At 35.8% G+C, this 14,554-nt stretch overlaps 1 protein-coding gene across 1 annotated transcript in view; it reads left to right on the forward strand.

Moving 5' to 3' along the window:
- The window catches only part of MOB1B (MOB kinase activator 1B), a 41,740-nt gene that overhangs the window by 15,817 nt on the left and 11,369 nt on the right, over nucleotides 1-14,554 (forward strand). The window contains exons 2-3 of the mRNA XM_045857798.1: nucleotides 7,960-8,126; nucleotides 11,091-11,184. Of these exons, the coding sequence (XP_045713754.1) occupies nucleotides 7,960-8,126; nucleotides 11,091-11,184 (261 nt within the window). The remainder of the gene's footprint in view (nucleotides 1-7,959; nucleotides 8,127-11,090; nucleotides 11,185-14,554) is intronic.

Below are 14,554 nucleotides of genomic sequence, written 5' to 3' on the forward strand. Positions count from 1 at the left end.
GGGTTAAAGAACAAGCTGTCCCCTGGCTGGTGTGGCTCAGTGGATTGAGTGCCGATTTGCGGATCAAAGGTTCACCGGTTCGATTCCCAGTTTAGGGCACATGTCTGGGTTGCAGGCCAGGTCCCCAGTAGGGGGTGTGGGAGAGGCAACCACACATTGATGTTTTTCTCCCTCTCTTTCTCCCTCCCCTCCCATCCCCTCCCTTCTCTAAAATAAGTAAATAAAATCTTGTAAGAAAAACAGCAAGATATTAAAATGTGGAAGAAAAGTTTCAGTGACTAAAGATGTTTGGGAAACCCTGAGCTAAGCCATCAACAACTTACTATAGGACTTCTCATAGCTTATAAAATACTCATTTTAATAGTATAACAATGTATTATTTAGCACTGTGCTAAGCAGTGAGGATACCAACATTATTAGTTTCTTTCAGTGTAATCTCTCCTCTATGCCTGAGATTTATATATACAGCTTCTTATCTAACATATATATATCTATTTGGATGTCTGGTAGGTTTCAGCAAGTTACTATGTTGAAAACCCATGTCCCCAACCCTATCTCAATTAAAAGAGTTTACTTTCTATTTACTTGGGACTAAGAACATAGGCATCATCCTTGTTTCTGTCTTTTTCACCACTCTTCACAAATTGTGAAATCCAATTGAGTCCTGCTGGTACTGCCTACAAATAAATACTAGAATCTGCCTTTGTTTTTTCACCTGTGAATCCAAGTCATGATTCTTTGTAGTAGTTTCCTGACTGGCTTCTCTGATTCCTCTTTTGCCATCCTCCGCATCCATTTTCTGCATGGCAACTAGAATGATCTTTAAAAAAACAGTGAGTCATGTTACTACTTTTGGTTTTTAATAAAGTCCCCAATGGCTTCCCATTTATTCTTAAAATGATAATCTAAATTCCATACTTTGCCCTCTAAAATCTTAGCTAATGTGATTCTATCAGCCTTTCTGATATTTTTCTTATGTCACTATTTCCATGACTTGTGATGCCCTAAGTCACAGTTATTTTTTAATCTCTACTTCTAAGAAACTTGCTTTTGCACTAGTTTATCCTGTAAGCCCTGATTATTCTTCCCTCTTCTCCAAATCACAGGGTTGGCTTCTTCTTGGCTTTCTGGCATTGGGGAGGCCTTCTCTAACTACCTCATCTAATATGGTGCCTCATCACATCACATTATTTGTCACACCATTCTGTGATTTTCATCATGACACTTACCTCTGCTCTATAGTGTTTTGTCGGTTTATATTGATTGATTGATTTTGAGAATATGTTTATTAAAGTCGGGGACAGTGAAACAAGGAAGGGCCTAGGATAGAAGAAGCAACAGGGGGAGCCTAGGTGGAGCTGCTGTGTCTGAGTGGGAAGTCAGAAAAAAGGGGGCTTTGGGGTCAGTGTTCAGGGGATAAGCCTGCAATGAGCAACCACTGCCCATTGACCCCCTGCTTGCAAGTCTGATAAGGGATCCTTAGAGTTTGGTTGTCGGTTTATATTTTCTTTTACTTCATCTCCCTACTATGAAAGCAGAGACCTTATCTCTCTTGTTCAGTGCTGTGAACTCCCCAGGGCTTAGGACAGAACTACTATCATTAACAATAACAGCAACAGCACTACTACTACTACTAATGCTTTGAACAGAATGTTAGGCAGAAATGTAAGTAGATATGTTTGTTCAGATTGCTAACTATCTTGAATCAAGATTGTCTTTTTGACAATGGTGTGGTGATTACCAGAGAGAAAGTGGTATAGGAACAGGTAGAAGAGGGTAAAGTGGAAATAAATGGTTATGGAAAGAGACTTGACTTTGGGTAATGAACAGACAGTATGATATACAGATGATGTGTTATGGTTTTGTACACTTAAAACCTATGTAATTTTATTAACCAATGTCACCTCAATAAATTCAATAAAAAGAAAGATAAAAAAGATTGTCCTTTAGGAACTCACAGTTATTAGCTTTATTATTTTTGTAGAAGACATTCTACTTCATTTTGATAATTTCTAACATGTTTTGCTGGTGCATAATTACCTTTCTAAAAGCGTAAGTGTGTTTGGCAACCTTCACGGGGGAATCGCTCTCTAGGGGAATTTTATTTTTCATTAATGGCATACTAAAAAGTGATCTAAATTAGATGAGGTGTGGGGAGAAGAAGTGGAATTAGGTAGTTTGAAGATTGCTTTTAAGATGTGTCTACTAATAACTCTGTTAGTATAAATTAGACTTGTGTAGTTTCATAAGTGACTTGATTAAACTGTAGTCATATAGAAGGAAAATTATTACAAATAATTTGATATAAGATAAAAGTAAACATTATGTAGTGCGGGGGAGTGGACAAAAGAATGGGCTTTAAAGATTTTCTTTTTTTATCCTGACTGAAGGACATGCTTATTGGTTTTAGAGGGGAAGAAAGGGAGAGAGAAAGGGAGAGAAAGATCCATGTGAGAGAGTGAGTACCTTTGATTGGTTGCCTTTCATACTTGCCCTGAGAACCGAACCTGCAACCCAAGCATGTGCCCTGACCAGGAACGGAACCCTCAGCTTATGGGATGACGCTCCAAGCAACTGAGACACACTGACCAGGGAGCACTTTAAAGATTTAAATTCTAGATTTAAATTCTGGCTCCTTAACTCACCACTTTCCTATTCTTGAGCAAATTATTTAAGTATCAAGGTCTGTCCATAAGAAGTCCAGCCATTGTTAATATAATGGGTGACATTGATGTAAACTGGCAGCCAAGGAGAGTGGACTGGAATGCGCATGCGTGAACAATGATGCCTTCACTGTACTCTAGTCAGTGGGCACCTAGATGCTGATGAGTAAGCATGTGTACTACTTTGTGGCCAATGCCTTCAAAATGACTGAGTGAGTGGAGCAATGAATCTGCCTCAAATTTTGCATTAAGTTGAACATTCCTCTGCAGAAACTATTTCCATGATTCAGAAGGCTATAGCTATAGCCCACTGGTGATTGGCAGCTTCATCACGACGACATGTCCACTCATGCATAACTTCTTGTGCAGGGGTTTTTGGTAAAACATCAAATCCTCAGATGACTCAACCCTCCTACAGCCCAGATTTGGCTTCCTGCGACTTTGGGCTTTTCTCAAAACTAAAATCACCTTTGAAAGGGCAGATATTTCAGACCGTCAATGAAATCCAGGAAAATATGATGCAGCAGCTGATGGTGATTGGGAGAACTGTGTGAGGTCCCAAGGTGCCTGAGGTATCACTGTCCTAGGTACATTGTTTCTTGTATCTCATATCTTCTTCAGTAAATATCTCTATTTTTCATATTACATGGCTGAATACCTTCTGGACAGATTTCATACTTCAAGCCTCAGTTTTGTTACTCAGAAAATAATAGCATATACATCGTAGAGTTATGAGGACTAAAATGAAATTTTGCATGTAAAATACTTCTGAGCACAAAGCGTCCAGTAAATATTAGTTAATGTTAGTCATCATCATTACTATCCTTATTAGCAGCTTTCAGCCTGAAGTTGACTGGAACTATTAATTAGTAAGTATTTATGAAGTACCTGATCTCTAGTATTGATCTCTAGTATTGGACTTTAGACCTATGGAAGGAGCTACTGATGTGAATGACAGGTTGGTACTTAAAGGTGGAGCAAAGAGAACTAATGTTAATCGAGTTCTTACCACTGTGTTCAGTAGTAAGGTAGCTATTATTCCCACTTTATCAATGAGGTAGTGGAGGCTTGGTAATGTTAAGTAACTTGTTCAAGATAATGGGACTGTTGTTGAATCCCACTTCTGCCATTTAGCTGTGTGGTCAGAGTAATTTGTTAAACCTTACAGGGGTAGAACTGTCAGCTCAAACAAATTAATGTTAATTTGCTTTTAATTTGTAAATATTGACATGCTCTTCAGTGTCAAAATACAGAGATATCTATTCTACTTATTCTTACTACTGTCCCTTTTTGAGTTCTCTATAAATCTCTCCCACCTTCAATAATTCCTTCAGCTTTAAGATTCTGTCTTCCAACTTAGAAAATATTAATTTCATTGAGAGTTGGATTGAAAATAAATGGTTAAAAGTAAGGGTAGTGTTGGATGTGATAGTGTTGAGATGGGAAGAACTGGCTTATGGGAATTAACCTAGGTGTCACGGTGGGGCCTAATCTATTCTTCAGGGTCTCAAAGAGGAAATAAATAAGGCTTTTGAATTTTACAAATGTTAGATCAAATTGGATGGGTAATTATAAGGGTTGTATGCTCAGAGTTTTTCCTTGGGGCTCAGTTATTTACTTGTTAAACCATCCTGTCTTGCTCTAGAAATTGATTGAACTTCAGATATGAGTAAGAGGATTGGAGAAAACAAATATGAATTCTTGGATGTTTATTGGGAAAGAAAAGACCTCAGGGTAATACTATGAATTATCAACACAATACCCCTCATATAATATATCATTCACATTCTAATCAAAAAGCTCTAAATTTGCATGTAATTCTCAGGCTATTTAAAAGAAATTAACAATTGAATTCCTGTTTTCTAAGACCAAAAAAGTGTATAGCTACTTTCATACATCATTAATGGGATTGTACAAGGCTATAGTTTATTTGGAGATAAAAATAGGCCTTATATAAAATTTAAAAATGTACATGCCCTTTTAGCACAACTGTTTTACTTCTAGGAATTTATCCTTTATATGTGTTTATGCACAAGGATATTTACTGCAGCATTGTTTCTGGTAACAAATGACTAGAAACCACCTAAATGTTTATCAGTCTGTGATTGGTTAAAATATATCTGTATAAGGAAATACTATTCATTCTTTAAAAAGAATAAAGTAGATACTTCCACCTTAATATAAAATAATCTCCTGGGTATATTAAGTGAAAAACAGTACTTGGTATATTTAGTATGCAACAATTGTGTAAAAACTGAAGCAGGCACAAGCATTCATATGCTTTTGTAGACATAGACTCTGGAAGGATACATAAGATATTTCTCCTGAGATTTCCCTAATCCATGGATTTCCTCTGAGATGGGTAGGTGGAAGGGCAGCATACTTTCTGTTATCAAAATGTTTTTGAATATTCGTATCAAATATCTTAAAGTGCCATGTGAATCATACGTATTTGGCTGTACATTGTTGCAGAGAATATCTACATGAGGACTAGAACCTTGTTGTGAGAGCTTGCATTTATTGATGAGGACTTAAGTGTTCATGCTTTGGTGTTGTGCTTTTCAGTTTAAGGACTCTGACAGTTGTTTTTTTGACCTAGAAATCAGGAGCACTATTGAACACCCCTTTTAGGGTAGGGTGGATACTGGTAGAAGTTTTACATTGCAGTTGAAGAAATAGCTAAATATAGTTTTAAAAAAGAGAATATTAAAAAAATTCATAGAGTATTGAAATGGTTAGGTTATTCTCCCTATATGAAACAGAAGAACCAGAAAACAGAATTTGATGGAGAACTTGAAAGCATTTTGGAAGTATGAATATACATGGAAATGAGGAACAAGAAGGGAGTCGAAAGTCCACAGGGAACTAAAACCATTTTATAAACATTATCTCATCTCTAAATTGTACCCTTTTGTAAAAAGTTATTTTCCAGACTTTCAAAACCAAAGAAATTGATGCCCAGATGGCATTTTGTGGTTTCCTATGTAACGTAAGAAAATAGCAAAATGAGGACTAGAACCTTGTTTTCTTGATTTTCATTCTAGCCCTACGATTATTCTGAGATCAGCTGAATTTTGATATGGGTATAGCAACAAAAAAACAAAACAAACATTTTTTAAAAATTCTGTTTTGAACTTGATGTGCAAAAGCATTTGTTTCTAAAGGTTTTGTTTTTCTGTATTCACTCTCAGGAGGGGAAGGTCAGAATGGACATTGAAAGCTTCGGACATTGTATTACCATTTGTTTTTACTGAGTCATTCTGGTTCAGGAAAAGGAAGGATAATGAAAATATTAACTTTTGCACAGCATTTTATATTTTCAAAAGCTTGTTTCATGAATATTATTTTCTCATTTGTAGTTGTTCTGTGATACAGGTAGTGGTGATGTTTTGTTATCAATATTTTCATTAGGTTTTTACTGTTAAAGAAGAAAAATAGGGTCAAGAAAGTTGGGTAATCTGCTTGAGATCAAAGTGTCAAAGCTGGCCTTGACAAATTTGAACTCAAATTTAGTTTTTTCTTTTTACCCAACCATAAAGTCTTATGAGGTAGATTTATTTAGGTGGGAATGGAAACCAATTCTAGGTGGGACCTTAATTGGGAAAACATTTGGAAGCCTAAAACTTCAGGGCAGAGTGGTTCAATAAGTAGATGGTTTTGCGGGGGCAGGTGAGGCCGATGTCATTGTAGTTCTGTACTCTGCCAGCTCTTTTCAGAGCAACTTGTCCCATCTTCCATTGCTGCGTTGTCTGACCTGTGGGCCAATAAAGGGACTGTACTTAATTTACATCCTGTCTGAAGATGTGCATCGGATTAGTTAAGAGAGCTATTTTTTTGTAATTAATCACACATAAATTAGTGAAATGTCATTTTGTAAAAAAATGTTGGCAAAATTTGTTTCTTATGCTAAATTTTTCCAAGGGTAAAAAAGCAGGACAATGAATAAGCCTCAACTCTGTGATCGTAGTGATCCTTTCTATGCTGGGAGAGAATTTTGATGTTTAATATGGTATCTGATTAAAATGAGGAAGAGTTTCCACACAGTCATGGTCCAGAGCCTGATGCTGTCTAATATTTGACTTTTGGATTTACTCTTAGTACACTGGAAAACCAGTGAGTTGTTCTAAGGAGAGGAGTAACATCATTTGATCAGTGTTTTGAAAGAGACATCTTGGCTGTTAGAGTTGAAGAGCATCAATTTTACTCTCTCTCTTATTAAATTGTTGTTCAAGTACAGTTTTCTGCCATTTACTCCCATCACTGAGCAGAGATTCACTTTTAAATGAGAATAACTTACAGGAAAAAATATCTGTTATTAATTAGTTATTTAGGTTGACTGGTAGATACTTATTTTGTCTCAGGTCCTCAAAACTTTGTAAAAGCTCCTTAAGTGATTATAATATGCAGCCAGGGTTGAGAACTACCACTTTATCTTGGGGAACAAGGGAGAGATCTTGGGGTTAAGTTTGAGAGAAGGTAGTAAGTGAGAAGCTGTGGAAGCTTAGAAAGTTTAACTGTTGTTTTTCTGCCCTTTTCAGAATTCCACTTTCATATTCATATGTCCATATGCCTAAATGTTTTGATGATATGAATTTTTGCATTAAACTTTATGAAATTCTAACCAAGACTCTTAATTCATTCCTTCCTTTCTGTTCCTTTTTGTATGAAGAGAGAAAGGGCATATTAAGAAGGGATGACTATGATATACAATTTGATAAGAATTTGCCCGCATTAACGAAGCATCTAGCTCTTAAAAACTGTAAAAATTATTTCTAAGACTAGTTTCATTTGATCCACTTAAAAATACATATGAAACTTAAGCAAAGCAATTATGTTAATGTCTAGCTACTTATCTTGCATACCTAGAATTCTGGATTAGGATTGCCGATGCTTCCTATAATGGGTAGAAGAACACATAGATTTTCTTTCTTGCTCTTACCATGTTTTATTGATATAGAATTATATCTTTATGCTTTGTGTATGAAGGAAACAAATTATTTGTATGAGAGACTTAGATTAGGGGTGAAAAGGAATAAAATAGCTAGGTTATGAAAGAAGTAATTGCTTTTATAGACTACAACCTGTAGGAGAAGGTTTGTAGGAGTTTTGGGTATCAAACACAGTTATAGCAATTACATTGCTGGGATGTAATGTTGCCTGTACAATTTAGGGCTGTTTACTGGTGGACATTTAGGATCACCTGTGTGTTATTTTATCCAGTGATATAGTGTAGTTGAGTCTGTTGAAAGTTATGCCTTAAATACTGAAATTCCTGCTTTTTTTTGTTTGTTCATAGTGGTAGTCGCTCCTCTAAAACATTCAAACCAAAGAAGAACATACCAGAGGGTTCTCACCAGTATGAGCTCTTAAAGCATGCAGAAGCCACACTTGGCAGTGGCAATCTCCGGATGGCCGTGATGCTTCCTGAGGGAGAAGATCTAAATGAGTGGGTTGCAGTGAACAGTAAGTAGTCTTTCTGTTTCTCAGCAGACTTTAAGTTAGGTTAGTAGCCTCACTGTAGGTGAGTTTTGGTGTGCTGTCTATTCTAGGGTCTAGTTAGCAACCTAACATCACAATGTAGTGATACCTCAGCCCACTTTAGCCTTTGTGTTATTTTATTTCTGAATGAGTTTTGTGAAATTCTTGTGTCCTGTTACAGTGACATATGAAGCATAGATTTACCATCTTCAGTTGCAAAAAAATGATAACAGCAATAGATCATTATGGAACACTAATTATGTGTCTGGCACTCCACTCTCCTTTCTACATGGATTATTTTATTTTATATTTACAACCTCATGATGTAGGTACTATTATTATCCCATTTTAAGGCAGATAAGGAAGCTGAGACAGAGAGATTAGTAATTGCCTAGGTCATGCGCACTATTAAGTGCCAGAGCCTGGGATCTGTTACAGCTATAGAATTTTAGAGACTGCACTTTAACCACTATGATAAATTGCCTCTTTCAGTAGCATATTCAGTTATGCTAAATTATGCTATTTTTTAAAAAAGAGACAATTCGCTAGTGATTTATGAAAGTATAAAAATATGTTTATGAGATATTCTTAGCAACAAAGAAGAAAAACATATAACTAAAAAGTAAATATATTCTTGGGAATTAAGCCATAGAAAGTTGGGGAATAAAAGTGGTACTTTTAATATTCAGGGTTTTTTAGCATTAGTGAAGAAACTAATAGAATTTTGCAATTGGAGGAATTTTATATGAATCTAGTAAAAATAAAATGAAATTTAATTGAAAACATACACTATATTCTAGGCTTTGATTAAGGAAAAACAAAGCCATAGTATTTTTTTCTTATAATATTTGATGGTATCTGTATTTTGAAATATATCATGGTATTTATAAATTGAGCTGCCACTCACTAGTAGCTTTTAAGAACCTAAAGGATTTTACTGAGATGTCTGAAAACCTTACTATGATTTGCATATGAGCAGTATTTACTCTAAAGTGGTTATTTCCCTGGACCCAGAGAGTTTAGTTACTAAAGAAACAAAATAATGTTTGCTTTATTGTTGAGACCCAGCTTACCTATAAGATGGTTCTGTGACACTTCAAAGACAATACTCAGGATAAATGTCCAATTTATTATGTACATTCTTTTTTGTACTTGTTTGTGCCTTTTTTGTACCATGTATTTAAGAACTCACTAATTTAAAAAATTTAAGGAGGGCAGCTTAGTGCCTCTGTACTACATGAGATTCTTACTTGTATGTGTAAAAGCAGATCATTTTCTGTCTTTGTTCTCTGTCTCAGTTGCCAGAACAGAGTATCTGTACTACTGAAATGCTTAGAACTTCAGGAACTTCTAAAATTTCACAGGAATTTTGCAGTTATGACTAGACACAAATTACTTTGAATTGGAGTGTCAGAATATCCCCTTTGAGCAGATAATTCTGCCTTGAAAATAAAACATTTGACTGAAGTATTGGATTCTAAGTTTTCTTATTTATAGTAATCTTCCCAAATGACACTTGATGATGTGAATAAGATTTGAAACTAGATATTTCCACTACCTGGCAGTGATTAAATAAACATTTTGGGTACACAAAAGAGAAAAGGGAATTTGTTGATAAGATTGGCATCTTAATGGCTTTTTGGCTTCAGTTCACTTGCCAGATGGAAATAAATGGTAGAAGAAGGGAAATTTTTGCAAATTCAACAACTAGTCTCACGGCCAGAAACCAGAGCCTAGTTTTGAACATTCTGCTGCTGGAAAGAGTGATAGCTTAAAGAAGAAAGAAAGAAGGTTCAGGGTTCTCGAAAAAGCTGGATGGATGGTTTATAAATAATTTATGTGGCATGAAATCCTGAGGCCAGATCTTGATTCGTGGAAGAAAACTAATATTTATTAAATGCCCACTTAATGGCAGGCATAGATGTTTTAGTGCTCCATAATAAACTCAGTCTTAAAGGTAGAAAACTGAGGTTCAGGGAGATTAACACAAGTGGTAAGTATAGGAGTTGGGATTCAGACTTGTACTACTTAAAACCCATAGGTTGTCCTCTGTTTTCATGGAAGACTACTTCAGAATTATTAAGTTGTAGAGTCATTACTTAGTAAATCTTGTCTGTTTGTGAGGTAAGAGGGCAGAGGAAAACTTGTACAATTAAATTTAGTGTAATGTTTATTACTGCTCTACTTTCGCCAGCAATTATGATTCCTTTTAAAGTTTTCTTTTCTTTGCTGTAGAAAGTCTGAATTAAAAAAAGCAAAGTGCTAGTCATGGGTAATCAATGGGATGAAAAGGGATTTTAGGATTATAAATAAAGAGGGAATGGGGCAGAGCTCAAAGTCACATTTGTAGTATTTGTCCTTAAATATGGGGGGAGGGCAAAAGTAGGTTGAAACTAAAATGGTAACCACTAATTTAAAGAAATTTGATATAGTCCTGCTAATATCAGATAAAGTAGACTTCAAGGCAAAAAAAACAGTAAAGAGGAAGATTTAAAATAAATGGTTCAGTTCACAAAGAACATATATGATGTTCTGAATTTATGTCTTTAATAACATCTCAAAAATAAAATCAGTTGACTGAACTAACAGATGAAATAGACAAATTCACAGTCATAATGGGAGATTTAAACACTCCTCTTTTAGTAATGGATAGAGTGTAGAGGATAAAAATCAACAAGGAATTAGAAAAATTTGAGCACCATGATGATAGACTTGACCTGAGGAATACATGGTCTGAGCACCTCAGATTACACGCATGTGCATTTTCAAAAATTGAAACGATTGAAATCATGTAACATGGTCTTGGACCATAGTGGAGTTTAGCTAGAAATTGATAACAAAAAACTAGGAAATCTGTATATATTTGGAAAGAACACTGATAAATCTAGGTTTTGTTTGAGTGAAGTTAAAATTTAACATGTTACTTATAACTGATTTTTTGCTTTACAGCTGTGGATTTTTTCAATCAGATCAACATGCTTTATGGAACAATCACAGATTTCTGTACAGAGGAAAGTTGTCCAGTGATGTCAGCCGGACCAAAGTAAGATGTAGCTTATGATCAGTTCTCATTTTTACTTTATTTTACAGTTCTTAGCTAAGAAGAAAGTTTCTAACCATATAATTTCTGCACTTAGCATCTCCTTCACTGGTTCACCAATGAGTAATGTATTAAGTTCAGATTCTTAAGCCTGAGCTTTATCACCCTTCCTGTATTGTCCTCCATCTTGCCTTTCCTGTTAACTTACACATCTCTGGTCTATCCAGACTAGATTACTGGGAATGCCTTGCTTGCTAGTCCCTCCATTGCTTATATTCTGAAAACTTGCTCATTCTGTTCTTGTCTTGGTTATTTTTTTTCTGTTCCCATCTCCTTGTCATCTTCTGCCCACATTTCCAGAAATCTTACCCATCTTCAAGGCCCATATCAAATGCTTCCTTCTCCAGATTGATTTATTCAGACTGATGTGATCTTTCTATTTAATTTTTTATTTTTATGATTACATTTCTTTGTTACATTATAATTATATTAATTATATGTTTCTTATTTAACTGGTTAGATTAGTTCTTCTTTTAAATCCGTTTTGGTGCAAGAACAGTGTCGCCATCTAGTTACCACTCAGTGAATGCTGCTTGGATCAGTAAATTGTTGAAACTGACTTTTATTATTACTGTGGCTGATAACAACAATGCCAGCTACTGTTTTTTCAGTGCTACCTAAATGTAAGGCCTTTATACAGCAAACCTGTGAGGTAAGAAAACTATTGTTATTCTCATTTTACAGGAAAAGAAACTGAGTCTCAGAAAAGCTAAGTAACATGTCCAAGGTCCCGTTATCTAGAAACAGACCCAGGATTGAAATCCAGGTCTCTTTGATTCGCCCGTACTGTCAGTTGCTACATCGTATTATTTTCTTATAAGAAATATTAATTTGTGTTTATAAATTATATAGAGAGAGGTTTAGTTTTTAGTGTTGATTTTTTAGAAAGTATGTTCTCTCCCCCCAATTATAAACAAGGTATAAATATCAAAACAAAAGAAAACAAGCTCTCTAAACTTACTAGTGCTTAGAAGTACTATCATTATAAGTAGTGACCTTAGATTGCTAATTGCTCATTGTGCTAATGCTTTCATTGCTCAGAATATTTTTCGTAACTTTTAAATTACAGTGTCAGATCACTAGCTACCCAAGAGATTCAATTTTATTACTTCATAGTCATAATTTATTTGTTGAACAAAGTATTACCTAGAGTCGTCTACCTTATTCCTCAAATTGACTCTAAATGAGTTTAGATATGTTTCAGAATCGAGTCCTTTTAAAAAGAACTAACAATTTGCCGTCATCAAAGATGTTCCAAATAATGTGCCTTTATTATTTTCTAAGGTAATTTTTTGAAAAATAACTTATTTGCAAACTATTTCAGACTTTGAAACTTCACATAATTTTAAGTGTACAGAAAAGTTGCCAAAACAGCACAAAGAACTCGCATCTTTTTTTACCTCAATTCTTCATTAACCTTTTACTGTCTATTCATCACCCACACTCTGTATGTATATTCATTAACATTAATATTTTTCTGAACCTTTTGAGCAAATTGTAGACATTATTCTCCTTTACCCCTATGTGTTCAACTGTGTATTTTCCAAAAACAAGGATACTCTTGTTTTTGGAAAAAACACAACCAGCATTTAAACCCTCCAAGCCACTTCCTCCAGTCCATGGATACTATTCGCATTTCGTCAGCTGTCTCAATAATATCTCAGTTTTTAGTTTCTAGGCAAGGATCCTGTCTGTGAACATGTATTGCATGTATTTGACTGATCTCTTCAGGTACTTTAAATCTGGAATAGTTCCTCATTCTTTCCCTGTATTGGCCTTTGTGCATGAAAGAGTTAATATAACAGGCCTGACTACAATCTCTTGAAAGGCCTGCCTCCAAGGTTGGCCCTTGGATGGCATCTTGCAACTTATATTTCTTTCTTTTTTTTTTTTTAATTTTGTTTATTTTTAGACAGAGAGAGGAAGAGAGGGAGAAAGAGGGAGAGAAACATCAATATGTAGCTGCCTCTTGCACGCCCTCTACTAGGGACCTGGCCTGCAACCCTGGCATGTGCCCTGACCTGGGGATTGAACCTGCAACCCTTTGGTTTGCAGGCTGGCACTTAATCTACCGAGCCACACCAGCCAGGGCTTGCAACTCATATTTCTGAAGAGTTCCCACAACCCTAACAGTTAAGAGTGGCTCACTGTGCCTAAACTGTATAAACAATATGGCTTATGCTTTTCTTCTGGGCATCTGGGTTTTTAGTGTGTCGTGCGTCGGGCGCCTTTTTGACCATTCCCCCAAATAAAAAACCTGGACCCTAAGTCTCTAATGAACTTTCCTGGCAGAGAGTATTTAGCATGTGTTACCACGATTCAATCCTGGGGGAATTAAGGGTAACCTGTGTGACTCCACTGGGAGAGGACTCACAGAAGCTTGCTCCTGGTTTCCTCCAGATGTCACTCGGTTTGCTATTTCTCTTTGTTGATTTTGGTCTTTGTTCTTTCACTGTGATAATTCATGCCTGTGAGTACAATTATATGCATTCTTGGCAGGAACTCAAAGAAACAATACTTTTTTTTCTCAGTGGATCATGTCAGAAGGCCCATGATGTTGACTATGCCATCATTAACCCTGATTACCATGTTAGTGTCTACAAGATGCCTTTACCTCAAATTTGTCGTTTTCTTCCCCTTTGTAATTGACTCGTATTTTATTGGGATGTTTGCTTATATTACACCAATATTTTGTTCCTATGAATTAGGGAGAATTACTGTCAGAATACTTCCCTGGTCACTTTCTTCACAGAAACCTTATCTAAATAGCTGGTATAGGAAGAATATACCCAGTTCTTCCCACATAACAGGCATAGGATCTTCATAAAGATACTGTACAAGTGCACCCTGGCCAGTGTTGCTGTTGTTTGGAGCGTCCTCCAGTAATGGAAAGGTTGAGAATTCAATTTTCCATCAGAGCACATACCTAGGGTGCGGGTTTGATCCCAGGTTCGGCATGGCCTATGATCCCTGGTCTGGGCATGTACAGGAGGCAGCTTTTCTCTCTCCAGTCAATGCTTCTCTCTCTCCCATTGATGTTTCTCTCTCTCTCCCCCACCCTTCCTTTCTCTTTAAAAGCAATAAAAAAAGGCCTCAGAGAATTTTTTAAAAAGACACTATAGAAATGAAAAATAATCCTTCCTTCCTCCTTTCCTTGAGAAATATCAAGGAATAAAAACAACCATAAAAGTGAGGATGGTCATCATAGAAGTGGGAAGTAAACTAGGCTTTCTATTATGGCAATGTATGATTCTAACATACAAATTTTGTATATGAGGGAAAGCTATGTAATAAAATTAAAACATGGGAGGAG

The sequence above is a fragment of the Phyllostomus hastatus genome, unplaced genomic scaffold, assembly GCF_019186645.2.
Source record: "Phyllostomus hastatus isolate PE091 unplaced genomic scaffold, TTU_PhHast_1.1 phas_scaffold_1674, whole genome shotgun sequence".
NCBI lineage: Eukaryota > Metazoa > Chordata > Mammalia > Chiroptera > Phyllostomidae > Phyllostomus > Phyllostomus hastatus.